This window comes from Budorcas taxicolor, chromosome 2 (assembly GCF_023091745.1).
Source record: "Budorcas taxicolor isolate Tak-1 chromosome 2, Takin1.1, whole genome shotgun sequence".
In the NCBI taxonomy this organism is placed as follows: domain Eukaryota; kingdom Metazoa; phylum Chordata; class Mammalia; order Artiodactyla; family Bovidae; genus Budorcas; species Budorcas taxicolor.
This window is the reverse complement of record NC_068911.1, coordinates 27184495-27199293: the sequence shown is the minus strand read 5'-3', so window position 1 is coordinate 27199293 and position 14799 is coordinate 27184495. Positions and strand designations below refer to the sequence as shown.

Sequence of the window (14799 nt, the reverse complement as noted above, 5' to 3'; positions counted from 1 at the left end):
GTGCAGCTATGCACACTGCAACTGCCCTGGCACAGCCGTCCTTTTGGAAGCAGGTGCAGGCTTCTCCCCCAAGTGTCCCTCTCAATGACCCTGGTCACCTTGGTGATGGGACTGAAGCCTCAGACACTGAGTTCACCAGTGGACAGCTACTCAGCTGGCCGTGCGTCCACATGGCATGAAAGGAAGCTGTAAGTGGGTGGTGATGAGTGAGCGGGTGGGATGGGCGCCCTCACGCCTGTACGGTGCACCTGGCCGGGGCTCCCTTCTGGCACCCTCCCTGGTCCTCAGAGCAGCCGAGAGGCGGGCAGCGTTGGTGGGTGTGGCCTCTAGACCTCAACTGCCTGGGTTCCAATCCTGGCTCCTCCACTTCCTAGAGCTGGATTTAGTCCCTTAACTTCTTGGAACCTCCGTACTCCCACCCAAAACATGGGAAGAATAATAGCATTTCTTTCATAGGATCCCCGTGAGAATCAGATGAGTGAGTCGGTAGAGAAGGCTTGGAAACAGAGCCTGGGGCGGAGTCAGCACTGTGCACGTATTTTCTAACAGGTGCATGTCACGTTAGCACCTTGTATGCGTCAATCACTGTGCTTCAGCGGTTCTCAGTTATGGGGAGAGAGGTGCCAGCCGCAGCCCCTGGGATGGATGAGGGATTTGAAGATGAAATCGTCTATCCCAGGTCAAAGCGCTACTGGAGAAGACAATCACAGGATGAAGCAGGGAGGAGACCATGCGCTTAGGAGCACCCATCTACCCCTCCATCCCTGGTCTCTTAAAAATCCATCAGCTATTCCTCAACGATTTGAAATGGCAGAACTTTGTTAGTCAATCGTATTGATTAATGGTCGATTCAGAGAATGTTCAGCAGCATCACACAGAACCTGTTATCTTATAGATGAGAAAATCTGACAATCGCTAAAGCAAGACAGACCCCTGGGTCTCCTCCTTTCCTGTTTGGTGTCCTTTCTATACAAAAATAAGAGCAAATGTTTATCAATGAGTGGAGCATGTAGAACCCACCTCCACTCCAAAACAGGACTTGGGTGTGGCGGGAGGGGGGATTTAATTGATCAAGCAGATTCAGTTGATCAAGCAAGGAAAAATCCATCCTGAAGTCTGAACAATTAAGAACCAGGAAGGACAGAAGCAGACCCAGGTGTCTCCAGCATAGCAGCTTGGGTCATGTAACCCACCTCTCAAAGCCATCTTGTGTGTGGCATATTTCTCCCTGATTGAGATTGGCTCTAAACATGCCCAAGGTTGAATGGGAGTGGAGGACGTTATTGCATTTAATTATTTCTCTGGAATAAAAATGGATTCTAGCAGCAGCTTAGAGGTGAGGCAACAGCAGAGCAATTAAGAGTTTGGGAGCTCGCATGTGAACATTTGAAAGTGCAATCATTGTAATAAGTGCATTAAAATAAAATAAGTCAAAGGGTTGCATTTACATAAATAACCCAAGGTGAGAGTGTTGGATTGCTTAAGAATAAAAGGGACGCAGCTAGTAGATCTTCGTGAAGAAATAATCATCCATCTGTCTTCCAGGTGGAGACCATAATGGGTGAGACACTGGAGGTCCAGTATTAATTGGTGGGGAAGCTTCTTTGCGTTTTCTTCTTCCTGCTTTGGGTGTGGCAGACACACTCCAGAAGTTTTATATACATTCATCATCACCAAACACCCATGACGCCTTATTTTCGAATCCCTGTTTTCCAGATGAGGACACTGAGGCAGGCAGAGTTCCGATCACACTTCCAGCATCACTTTCTTTTCTTGGTCAGGTTACTCCACTTCCCTGTGCCTCAGTTTCCTCCGCTTCGTTAGGACTCATGCTGTGGCTTCACTGGGTGCCCGAGGGGATTAGGGACACAGGGTGCATGAAGGGCCAGAGTTTAAGGGGACATGGGTGCCAAAGGTATGATGATTGTCTCACATGTGTTTGCCTGGAAACCTCCCACAGTTGGTTTGTACAGGGAAGGGAACCTGGGCTTGGATGTCTGGATCTTGATTCTCCTGGGGGAGGAGAGAAGAACTGAGGCCCGTTAGCCTCTTGGCGAGCAGGTGAAGAGTTAAGGGGAAAGTGAGTGATACTTCTCCAAGGTATAGAAGGGCTGAGGGATAAATGGATAGAGCAAATGTAGTGTATTCGTACAATGGAATATTATTCGGTCTAGAAAAAGAAGGAAATCCTGCCATATGTGACAGCATGGATGAAGCTCAAGGATGCTGGTATGAAAGAGGGATGAAAATGAAAGCTGCTCAGTTGTGTCCCCATGGACTGTAGCCCACCAGGCTCCTCTGTCCATGGGATTCTCCCGGCAAGAATACTGGAGTGGGTAGCATTTCACTTCTCCGAGGGAACTTTCTGACCTAGGGATCGGACTCGGGTCTTCGGCATTGCAGGTGGATTATTTATCATCTGAGCCACCAGGGAAGCCCAGAGGATGTTAATACTGAATGAAATAAGCTGGATGCAGAAAGACAAATGCTGCTTGATCCACTTACATGAGAATCTAAAATAGTCAAATTCAGGGCTTCCCTGGTGGTCCAGTGGTTAAGACTCTGTGCTTCCAAATCAGAGGGTGAAAACTCAATCCCTGGTGGGGGAACTGAGTATGATTTCATATGCTATGTGGCATGCCCCCCCACCAAAAAAAGAGTCTGCCTTCAACTTTACATAAATAAATAAAACAATCCAACTCAGAGAATCAGAGAGTAGGATGGTAGTGGCCAGTGGCTGGCATAAAGTCTTGGTGGTGTAGGGTGAATACATTCTAGAGATCTGCTGTATGGCCTTGTGTCTGTAGGTAGCAGACTGTATGGGGCACTTAAAATGTTTGCCGAGAGGGTAGATCTCCTGTTACGTGTTCTCCCCACAGTAAAATAAAGTGCACAAAAAAGAAAGAAAACCGCTGGGGGAAGGTGTTGGAGAACTCAACCGCTGTAGAAAACAGCCCTGACTCAGCGTGACCGAGATCTTAGGCTCCTGAGTGATGCCTGATTCTCACTGACTATGCCTCAGTGACTTTTCTGGAAGCTATCGAATACCTGTGAGCTCTTCGTGCCAGAAGACAAAATATTTCCCTTTCCTCTTACACTCAAATCTTTTGGTTTCCCTTGACAGCTGAGTAGCCCGTGGGGCCAGGGGGAAGGCCATGGGGTCACGCAGAGCTGACAGTCCCTGTTGTGTGGGTGTCTCTGAGTGGACAACCCTTATTAATCTCGAGTCCTATTAGAACTGATGGTGGCCCCTGGTCCTGATGTCACAAATTAACCAGAGGAACCAGCCGTTTTCTGACGGTCAGATTAGCTTCATTGATTAGTGTTTCCTGTGTCTGGTGTTGCTTAAAGAAGTTCTGCCAGAGAGTAGTGGAGAATGTGAGCTTTTGAAATTTTTATGGAAGTTTTCTGCTCAGGGGATAAACTGGTGATTGTCAGTTAATAAGGAAAGAGAACAACCCAGGCACTGCACTTAGGACGTTTTTGATAAGAGTGGATACACGTGGCTGTGGGGGTTTCTGCTTACTCTCTGCCTTCTTGTTAACTTCTAGAGAATGGGCTTAGGGACAGAATTTAAACTCACATCCTTGGACAGCAAGTGTCATCAAACTGATTTTTTGGCTGTTGGAGGCAAAAAGTAATATGAAATTGGGTCTTGTATCTGAGGTCAGCTAAGAGGAAGAAAGCAGATAGTTGTCTCCTGTATTAATCAGGATGAGTTAGAGCATGCTGCAGTCACGAAGATCCCCAAGCCTCAGGGACAGAAATCCACAGAGGTTTATTCTGCCCATGGAGGGCTGGTGGAGTTACAGGGCCTTCACCATCGGGAGTGTGGCTGGATGCTACCGGGGAGGAAGGGACAAGGCACATGTGCCTGGCCCCGGTCACTTGTCTTGGCAAGTTGCTTGGCTATGCTTCATTTGCAGGGGATGGGAAGTGCAATTGTATCATGTGCCAGGAAGGAAGAGAACTGGAATATTTGTCAAGAGCTTTACTGAATAGCATCCCCCCATCCAGTCCATTCCAACCTAGGCTAATGTGTGCAAAGACCCCATCCACTCTGTCACAGAGAAGGGACACTAAATGCTCCGCCCTTGACTTTTCAACTGAACAGAAGAGGCACAAAACTACCACAAGTTTTAGAATTAGACAGGTGCAAGTTCACAGCCTTCGCTAAATAACATCACACAAATCACTGAATATCCCCAAGCTTTTTTCTCCTCTTTTGTAAGATGAGGGAATGGTAGTATCTTCCTCTGTTATTCAGAATTTACTTCTGAAGGTTAAATGATTTACCACATGGACGGGCTTAGCACACTGCCTGGCACCTGATAACATGCCCTAGTGGGTGAAAGCAACAAGCAAGCCTTGGTTCCTCTTTCTGTAAAATAGTGAATCAGTACCCCTTAGGGAGTGATTTTCAGCATGCGGTAAGTAATACCTGTGAATCAGTGGCATATGGCGACTGGCTCACAGGGACAGCTCAGAGAATTCATCTGAGAGGTTGCTTGGGAGTTTTCAAGGGCCTCTGGACAGAAAGAAAGAAGAGGAATAGCAGTGAAGTTTGTGTAGGTTTCAACAAGAGGCATGGCCCCTACTTGAGGGGGATTTCCTACAAGATGCATGCAGGAGGTGAGAAAAGCCGGAAATAGGTGCTAGAACCGGAAGTTCCCCTTTACGGACCAGCATGTAAGGTTGGCTCCCGTGGATGACCAGCAGCTTCTCTGTGGCAGAACACAGACTGCACTGTCTCTCGGCGTCTCCTTGTTTCAGGCTTCTATCCATGGCCTCCAGCCGCTGCCACCCTGGCGCTATGTGGCCCCTCCTTACTGTCCTCCCCCTCTCCTGTGACTTCCTGACACCTGATGGCCACTGGCCAGCCTAGAGACAGCTCTTTGGAGATGACATGCCTGTCCCAGATCCGTTTAGCTGGGTGAGAGTGAATGGGAGGGAATGCCGGGCTTAAGGGGACAGAGTGAGGGGAATCACAAGGGCTCTGCAGCTCCCTGGAAGTGGCTGGTGGATCTCATGGCCCAGGGCAGAAGTCAGCCACCTATCTGGTTTGAATCCCAGCTTCACGACCAACCACCTGGGTTACCTTGATGGGTCACTGATGCCAGTGCAGTACCTGCAAAATGAGAATAAAAGTAACATCAACTTACAGAATGGGCATGAGGTATCTTAGTGTTGCTTTCATTCCTATGGACTCTGAAATTGGTAGTTGATGCTAGGGGAGATGAAACAAAGGTAAGAATTGGGTAGACACATTGCTGGACCAAATGGGGACATTGGAGACAAGGGCAAGCAAACCAAGCCCAGAGAAGGGGAACATTCTAAACTCACAATCCTAGAGAGCTGGGGTCTGCAGTGTTTTTTAAAGGGCCAGATAGAAGTATTTTAAGCTTTGCAGGCCAGATAGATAGTCTCTATGGCAACCACTCACCTCTGCTGTTGTAGCAGGAAAGTGACCATGGACAACCCATAAATGAATAGGCATGGCTATGTTTCAATAAAACTTTATTTACAAAAACAAATGGCATGGAGGATTTGGCTCAGGGCAGGCAATAGCTTGTAGGACTGCTAAAGGAGGAGAAGCACTTAGTGTCCGCTGCACGGCAGCCCCTCCTGGGCACCAGCACTGCCTCCACAGCTCTGTTCCTCCAGCGCCCTCCTTGAGAACCTTCAGTGGTCACATTTAGGAAAATGAATGAGGATGTCTGCCCTCAGGATTGCTACTCATTGCCAGTGTGTTACTATAGTAATGGATTTAAAGAGTCAATTAGCCTCAGTTCTCCGTGGCCTCTGTGTCCCCTCTGACTGACTAGCTTTGGCCCAGTGGATTCTCTTTCAGGTTAAGGTCTTCGTAATGGGCTCTAAACAGAAGTGCTGTATTTTGGAAATGATGCAGAATGTTAGTTGACCAGTGCATTTGATCCAAGCTCAAAATGGCCAGGGCCCACATACCATGGAGAAGCTGAGTTCCAGGTGCCCCTGTTCCTGGAAAGACTCATTGTCTCAAAAATGACTCTTGGCTTTTCTCTTGACCCACCCCGTGCCGGCCGGATGACTTAATCAGTTCTGCTCCAGATATGAGCATCAAGAGTCAAAGCTCAAACACAAAACTGTCACCAAGTCTTGGGTTCATTGTAAGGATTGTCCTATAAAGGTCACATTCTTGCCGAGATAGCTGGTGATGTCTCCCCTCCAGAATTAACTATGACATGGTCTCATTTCTCTTATGGGCATAGATCTAGGAGCATGTCTTAAAGGCAATGGAAAGTAAATATTATCCTACCAGTGTTTTCTCCCCTTATAGCTTTATTATGGCTTTGCTAGCCATTAACCATCACAGCGTTCTCTGCTGGAATTTAAACAGGAAATTCAGAACAAACTGTCTAGATTCCAGTGGCAGAAACACTCAAGGAGACTTACATGAAAAGGGAGTGTGGTTAATAACAAGCATTGAGGATCATAGTCCAAGCATGTTAGAGGTTGCAAAGTTTTATTTTCTAGTTGAAACGTCTTGTATTTCCAGGTTGAGAAACGGAGTTCAAAGAGAAAGATCTAACATGAAGTCTAAGGTGAAGCTCATAGCAAATGCAGGGCGTGTGACACCAGGGCTCAAACCTCCAAACCTACGAGCCCCATCCTCCAGAGCCCACCTGCTTAGCCAGACGGCTCAGTCAAGATTCTCTTCTGTGTTTTGTCTCTATCTTCTTTAGGACGGCTACTTCTCTCACCGGCCGAAAGAGAAAGTGCGAACAGACAGCAACAATGAGAACTCAGTGCCCAAGGATTTTGAGAACGTAGACAACAGCAACTTTGCACCCAGAACTCAAAAGCAGAAGCACCAGCCCGAGCTGACGAAGAAGCCCCCGAGAGGACAGAAGGAGCTTCTGAAGAGGAAGCGGGAGCAGGAGGAGAAAGGGCGGGGGCGTCCGTCCCCGGGGAAAGGTCCCAACGAGGTGCTGCCTCCCGGCGAGAGGGTCGCGGTGAACGGCAGCCGCGGCAAGGACGCCCCTCGACCGCCCCACGCCCGCAAGAGCGGGGGCAGCTCCCCCGAGGCCAAACCCGACCAGCCCCTCAGGTGTGACATCTCGGGCAAGGAGGCCATCTCCGCGCTGTCCCGCTCCAAATCCAAGCACTGCCGCCAGGAGATCGGAGAGACCTACTGCCGCCACAGGCTCGGGCTGCTGATGCCCGAGAAGGTGACTCGGCTCTGCCCGCTCGAAGGTAAGCCCCAGCCCCGCTCTGCTCACGTCCGCAGACCTTCTCCGAGCGACTGCCCTATTTTTCAAACCCCAAGTCAAGACAGGAGATCATTTGTTTTGGACCTTCCTGCGAATTCCAAAATCTTGCGTGGGAAGTTTCCCCAAATCAAATTACCTTTTGTTGCAGCGTTAACCAGTTGCCTTTATGACAAAGGATAAAATGCAGTGCAATCAGGGCTAATGTGGAAGATGTAGGTGGCAATAGTATTGATACGGATTGTTTTCTCTCTCAGCAGAATATGGGGATTAAAATTGACATGAATATTACTGTAATTGAATAGGATCTGAAAGGATCTATTGGTTGCAATGACATTGGGAGCTCTGAAAAAACATCCTCCATCTACAATTTCTTCCTTCCGTGTTGCCTTCCCCTTCCGCCCTTCCGCCCCGCCCCCCCCCCCCCCCCCCCCCCCCCTCCTCCACCAGCCTCCCTGCTGCCCCACACTGGGCCCCCTTCTCCTTGCTGATGACCTCTGATGATAAATCAGATCTCTCACTGCCATGCAGTACGAGGTCCAAGCTGTAAGAGTGATGTTCATAAGTGCAGGGGAGGGTCCTCAGAAACCGGGGGCCTGGGCGATGGCTCTGCACAGGTGAAGTATCATGGTGTGTGCATCTCTGCATCTCGCCTCTCACCACAGACACGCGTTCCTTGCTGGTTCATTTCACCTTTTCCAGTGCCTGCAGAAGGCGAGTAATAACAGGTACTGAGCGCTCGCTGTGTCCTGGGTACAGCACAGGCAATTTGCATTACATCAGCTCTTCTCATCTGTGGCCCAGTGAGGTTGGCACTGTCATCAGGAGCATGTCATTTTTCATTTGAGTGACATAAAATAACTTCCCCCAGGTCTTATGGATTGTAGGAGGCCTCACAAGCCTACAGGTAGAGACATCCTGAGATAGAGATCCCACCATCCTGGGTGAGGTCATATTTTCTCAAGGTCAAAATAAATGAATAAATAAATAAATAAATACATGTTATGGCAGAAAGTTTCAAACCCACCTTGGAGAAGGGAGACCCTTCATGCTCCCACCGTCTGGCTACAGAGAACTCGTGGGGGTCAGTGCTGTTTCACCCACATCCACACGCCTGCCCTGCCTCCCGCGGCCACACACACAAGCTCACTGCAGGTCAGCAGATATTCTTTTTCTTATAGAAGACCTTACATCCCAAATAGTTTGTGAATTAGTCTGCTCCATGGGTTTCTCCATGCAGACGGCGTCCCAAAGACTTCTCTAAAAAGAAGAAAGTGCCGATATCACTGGGAGCAAACAGAGAGCGATGCATTGGAAATGGAGCAATGTGTGTTCTAGTTCAAGTTTCCCCAGGAACTCACAGGGAAAGTGCCTTCGGCTCTCTGGTTCCAGCTTCCTTATCTGTTCAGGGAGCAACCTGCATTAAGTACTCGAAGGGTCTTCCCACTCAGCCCTCCCTGGAGGTCCACTCACAATTTGCTCTTGGTCATCCCTCGTTCTCATTGGCCACAGTCAATGCCAGGGGTACCCCGCTGTCCCTCACTAAGCGACCAAGGGCTCCAAATATTAATACCTCCTTGTTGCTTCTAAATCAAATACCAACGAATGCTCATTGTGTGGAGGACACATGGGGAGACCTGGGTGGGGCAGGGGTCCATGAGTGGAAGAGAAGAGGGCCCACGAGGTGCTGGGTCAGTCTTGGTGTCCAGACAGAAGGTCAGAGCCTCAGGAAAGCTGACTGCAGAGCTGGGCTGGGTGGCGGGGTGGGAGCAGAGGGCTCTTGGTTCCCCCAGCATCAGAGGATTTGGAGGCCAGGCAAGTAGATGCCCGATGTCTCATCAATCCTGCATCCCTCTTGATGCAGGAGGTGCAAGGTGAGAACGGCTCCCAAGGAAAAGAGGACTGGGTCACCTCTAGAGAAATCCTGATTCTGTCTCTCCACTGGACAGATAAGAAACAAGGCCCAGAGAGGAGGAGGCTTATGGTCAAGGTCACCCAATCAGAGGCTGAACTTGAGCTGAAATTCAGCTCCTCATCCCTCACACATGCTTCTCTGTTGACCTCCAGTCACAGGATGGAGGGTATGGATCAGGTCGGGGGTGGCCATGTGGGTGAGTGGGCAGAGAGACCCGGAAGGGTCCATGGCAAACCCTTCATGGGGCCCCCTCTGGGCGGGGTGCAGTGGGGACAGCTTCAACCCTTACCTCAAATTCATCTGTATTTTAAAGTGCTCAGATGGAAATGTGTATCTCCACTATACTCTCCAATAGAAAGGTTTAAAAAGAAAAGGTTCGTGTCTCCCTTGCACAGGGACTCTTGTCTAAGCGGTCCCAGGGTTCCCATTATGTTGTTGACTTGGCAGATGTTTAAATTAATAAGCAGAGATGTTTCCAAAATCTTTCCCTTACCTAGTGCGTGGCCTGGCAGAGGCCTGAGCTGCCTCTCTTTCCTTGAGAATAGCAGGGGGCACTCGCTGGGTACCAAGGGTTGTCACACTTTTTCTATAGAGGGGCAGAGAGTAAATATTTGAGGCTTCATGGGCCTTGCAGTCTCCATCACAACACCTCAACTCTGCTGTTGTATCACAGAAGCAGCCAGGACGGTACATACACAAGTGCACTTGGTTATTCTGAAAAAAACTCAATTTATGAAAGCAGGCGGTGGGTAGCACATGGCCCATGGGGCCATAGTTTGCTGATCCCTGCTAGGTACCAAGTCCGTGTAGTAGTACCTCCAACACTTGCCTTCCACCCCATTGAACCCTCATACCAGCCCTGTGAGGTCGGTCTCTTTATCAACCCATTTAATGGATGAGGAAATGGAGGCTCAAAGAGGTTTAGTCCGTGGGCAGAGGTGCACAACTAGCAGGCGGTGGGGCTGGTGTTAGCTCTCGGGCGCCAGAGCCTGCAAGCACCCCAGATTCTTTCCCTTCTCAAGAGGCAGGCAGTTTCACCTTAGTCCAAATTCTCAGACCTCGGGGATGTTCTGAACCTGCTGGCTGTCTCTCTCCACCATCTGTAGTTGTAGGGAGCAAGAGGGCTGTTGTGGCCAGTGGAGGAAGGGGTCCCCACACTTACTGGGGTCCCTCTGAGACACCCCTAGTGAAGCTGTGCAGCACAGGGCATCCCCCGTGATCTCAGCTGCGTCGGCCAAGGTGTCATACCCTTTGGGGGCCTGGGAGCTGGTTGATAAGATTGGCGTGTAAGGGCCTTGGCACACCCAGCCCCAACAGGGACTTCATTCACTGCACCGCAGCCTCCCCCTTTTGCAATAAATTTACTGTGAATAGACTAATTGCAAAATAACCCTAATTGGGTAGTTATCAATGAACAACTTCCCGTGGAACAAAACGGCTTACAATTAATAGCATTTAAGCCATAAACTATTCTTCTGCAGAAAGCTAAGATGTAATTACACCCCATACGGAGATGGTGTTCCCTTTCTGGAAACCATGGCACCCGGATTTCCCTCTGCTCAGGAGGGATTTGAGCTCCAGCTCCGTGGTCCTTTTCTGTCCTGTTCAGTGAGGAAGCCAGTGTGGAGGAGAGGGGAAGTCAGCATGTGTGTAAACATCTGCAGACATACACGTCCACACGCAGACGTGGGCACCGTTTGTCACCTTGCCAAGCTCAGCATCATCCGACAGGATGCCGGAAGTTGAATATAATTAAGGAAACACTTCCTCATGGCTGGAAGTCTGAAAAATTCCGAGACAGGGAATAGGTGTTAAGTGTCAGCTGGTGTTAAGGGCTGCCGTTGATCCCACCCCCATGCCTCCAGTCCCTGTACCCCAGCAGCATTCAGGGGAAAAGGAGCATCTAGAACCTTGGAGTGGTGTGCTCTGTGCGGACACCTTCCTTGCCTTTGTGACCCACCAGCTCCACTCTCTGCCTCCTGGAGGAAGCAGCTAGGATGCTGACACGCTTTCACAAAGAAAAGACCAATCTATAGACCATCCACTCAGAGCCACGAGGAGTGAGATGCCATGTGTCCCATCAGACCCCAAGCCTGGCCTCAGAGAGACTTATTTCTAATCCCGCAGCAGCCCCTCATTGCTCCCAGAGCCCCTGTGCTCCATGTCACCAGTCCCTACCCCCTCACATATTCCTGGCCCCAGTGGCCCTGACCCCACTGCCCTCACCTCACCCCTGCAGTTGCCTAGGCCTCAGATTCCTTCCTTGGGCTCCAGAATCACCACAGGGCCTCCAGGCACTCCCAACAGGATTTCCTCAAGTTTCATGGAAATTGAACCATGTTGTATGGAGGGCCCAGGGCTGCATGGCTTGGAAAAACGGTTTTCCATCCAAAGATCTGCAGACATTGGGTTTTGCATCCTGGTTCTGTTCTTGCTAGCCGCGTGACTCTGACTTCCTGTGCCTCAGCTTCCTCATCTGTAAAATGGGCACAGATCGTTGTGCCCTGTCTTCATAGGGCTGTTGGCTGAAATGGGATCATGCGTGTGAAATGCCTGGTGCACAGGCAGGTAAGGTACAGAGAATGTGTTTGGCTGTCAGCTGCAGCGTCTCAGTGTGGTGGAATAAGTGAAGAGGGTGTTGAAGAGTGGAGGGCCCGCTGCATGGTGACTGCCCCTTGCCCAGCTGCAGTTCTCTCGTTCTGATCTTCAGACAAGGCCCTGTGTGCTTCAGTTATTCTCTTATGCTCGTCCACGCCACCTCCATTGTTGCCCCTACTGCCCACTACCCCCCATCTTCTGTGGCTCTCACCTCATCCCTCTCCAGATCTTAGCCTAAATGCCACCTTCTCGGGGAAGCCTTCCTGCATCACACCTTCCCTGGGGAACCCTGGCCACAAGGGACATACCAACCCTGGTGAGGGGCAGACATGTCTTTCCCAGTGAAGACCATTTGACCTGAAAGAGGCATTCTAGTCAGGCAATGCCTCATTATATTTGGAACAATTAAATGTCGCCTTACCTGGTAGTTCAGTTCAGTTCAGTTCAGTTGCTCAGTCGTGCCCAACTCTGCGACCCCATGAATCACAGCACGCCAGGCCTCCCTGTCCATCACCAATTCCCAGAGTCCACCCAAACCCATGTCCATCGAGTCGGTGATGCCAACCAACCTCTGTCATCCCCTGTCATCCCCTGTCATCCTCTGTCATCCCCTTCTCCTCCTTCCCTCAATCTTTCCCAGCATCAGGGTCTTTTCTAATGAGTCAGCTCTTCGCATCAGGTGGCCAAAGTATTGGAGTTTCAGCTTCAACATCAGTCCTTCCAATGAACACTCAGGACTGATCTCCTTTAGGATGGACTAGTTGGATCTCCTTGCAGTCCAAGGGACTCTCAAAAGTCTTCTCCAACAGCACAGTTCAAAAGCATCAGTTCTTCAGCGCTCAGCTTTCTTTATAGTCCAGCTCTCACATCCATACATGACCACTGGAAAAACCATAGCCTTGACTAGATGGACCTTTGTTGGCAAAGTAATGTCTCTGCTGTTTAATATGCTGTCTAGGTTGGTCATAACTTTCCTTCCAAGGAGTAAGCATCTTTTAATTTCATAGCTCAGCTGGTAAAAAAAAAAAAAAAAAAAAAAAAAAAATCTGCCTGCAAAGCAGGAGACCTCAGTTCAATTCCTGGGTTGGGAAGTTCCTCAGAGAAGGGATAGGCTACCTACTCTAGTATTCTTGGGCTTCCCTGGTGCCTCAGCTGATAAAGAATCTGCCTGCAATTCAAGAGACCTGGGTTTGATCCCTGGGTTGGGAAGATCCCCTGGAGAAGGGAAAGGCTGCCCGCTCCAGTATTTCTGGCCTGGAGACTTCCATGGACTGTATAGTCTACAGGGTCACAAAGAGTCAGACACGACTGAGCGATCTTCACTTTTCACTTTCAAATGTTGAGATGCTGTCTCCAAAGCCCTCATGGGCGACCAGCCTCCTTCTACCTTGAGTTACAATGCCTCAAAGAGAAAAAAAAAAATTTCATACCCCGGTTCCTCTGGCACCTCCTCGCCCTTTGCTCTACCAGGTAAAGCCAGTGTCCAGGTGAAGAGTGAGAAATAAAATCAGAAGTTCCAGGGAAAGCAGTCACTGGGAGCGGGGTGGGCTTTATGGGGACTCTGGACCGAAGTGGCTGATGGTTCTCTGATGAGTGATGAGCGAGGACTCTCTCTTTTGAGTCAGCCGACCGGCTGCAAAGTTACAAGCATGTGTACATGGCTGGGGCAGCAGCTCCAGTATTGGGGTGAGGATGGACAGGAAGGAGGTTTCTGATGACAAGGCAGCTGTCCCTGGATGCACAACCCATCTACCCATCAGGCTTTGCAGGACACCAGAGTCTCCCGACAAAAGTGCTTCTGGCCAGAGGTGGCCAGGTGTGAGGAGGCTGTTGTCTGTGACAGAAAGAGACTGGCAGATGGCACCGCCAGCTGCCGTAGGGCTGGCTCCCGAACATCTCCACACCCTGGGGGCAGTGGGGTGGCTACACACATGAACAGTGTGGAACGACGGCTGGCAGCCTGGCAGGGAGGAGAAAGGAGACGTGGATGTCAGCTCCGCTGCACCAGGGCCCTGGGTGGGGCTCCTGCCTCAGTGTCCCCATCTGTCGGGCAGGGATACTGCTTTCTCCTAAGGATCTTGGCTGCAGGGCCCAGATGAGACAAGGAGGGAACAGCCATGGACAGCTCATGGACAGCAGTCAGATGACCCTCCTGCAGCCTGGCCAACTGGACGGGGCCAACTTGCCAAAAGGCAAGGCTCATAGAGGACCCATTTTCATCTCATGCTGAGCAGGGTGCAAACCCAGTAACAAGGTGGTTTCCAGTCACAGTTCATTGTGGTTGAAATAAAATCCCAAAGGTCTTCCTTGGGCTTTTAAGGAAAGGGTGGGACTCTGACCATGGTGAGTCTAGAAAAAAATCATCAAACCCCATTCACTGGGCACCCGGTAAGTGCCAGGTGACGTCCCAGGCCAGCGCTCCCCAAATGTGTTCTGTGAAAGGCTAGATCGTAAGTTTGGGCCTTGCAGGCTGTGTGGTCTCTGTCGTAACTACTCCACCTGACAAGAAAGCAGCCACAAGAAGTACATAAATAAACAACCAGCGTGGCTGTGTTTGTGTTCCAATAAAGCTTTATTTACAGTCAGCAGAATGTGAAGTTCACATAATTTTCATGTGTTATGAAAGGTTACCCATTTGAGACTTTTTTCCAATTATTTAAAAATGTGAAAACTGCTCTTAGCTCACAGGCCACACCAAAACAGGCAGCAGTAGGCTGCCCTTTGCTGACCCTTGCTCTAGGATCTGGGGACAGAACAGTGGACAAAGCACAGGATGCCTTGTCTCTGCAGGGCATCTGCTCAGGGCACAGGGTCTGCCGACATAAGCTGGAAGGTGACTTTGGGAGGCGTGCAACCCGATGGCCCCACCTTCGTGGAGCTTCTGCCCTAATAGGAGAGGCCAGAGGAGGCAGGCGAACCAATAGACCTACAGTCTACTGCCTGGTGTGATGAGAACTCGTAGACAAGCGTAGCAGTCTACAAGACGGGGGTGCAGTGGACACTGTAGGTTAGGTGGCCACAGAAGGCCTCTCCGAGGAT

General features: G+C 50.1%; 1 protein-coding gene across 1 annotated transcript in view; it reads left to right on the top strand.

The window, feature by feature from the left end:
* The window catches only part of XYLT1 (xylosyltransferase 1), a 347669-nt gene that overhangs the window by 186697 nt on the left and 146173 nt on the right, over window positions 1-14799 (top strand). Inside the window, exon 3 of the mRNA XM_052635619.1 lies at window positions 6723-7233. Coding sequence (XP_052491579.1) covers window positions 6723-7233 — 511 coding nt within the window. The remainder of the gene's footprint in view (window positions 1-6722; window positions 7234-14799) is intronic.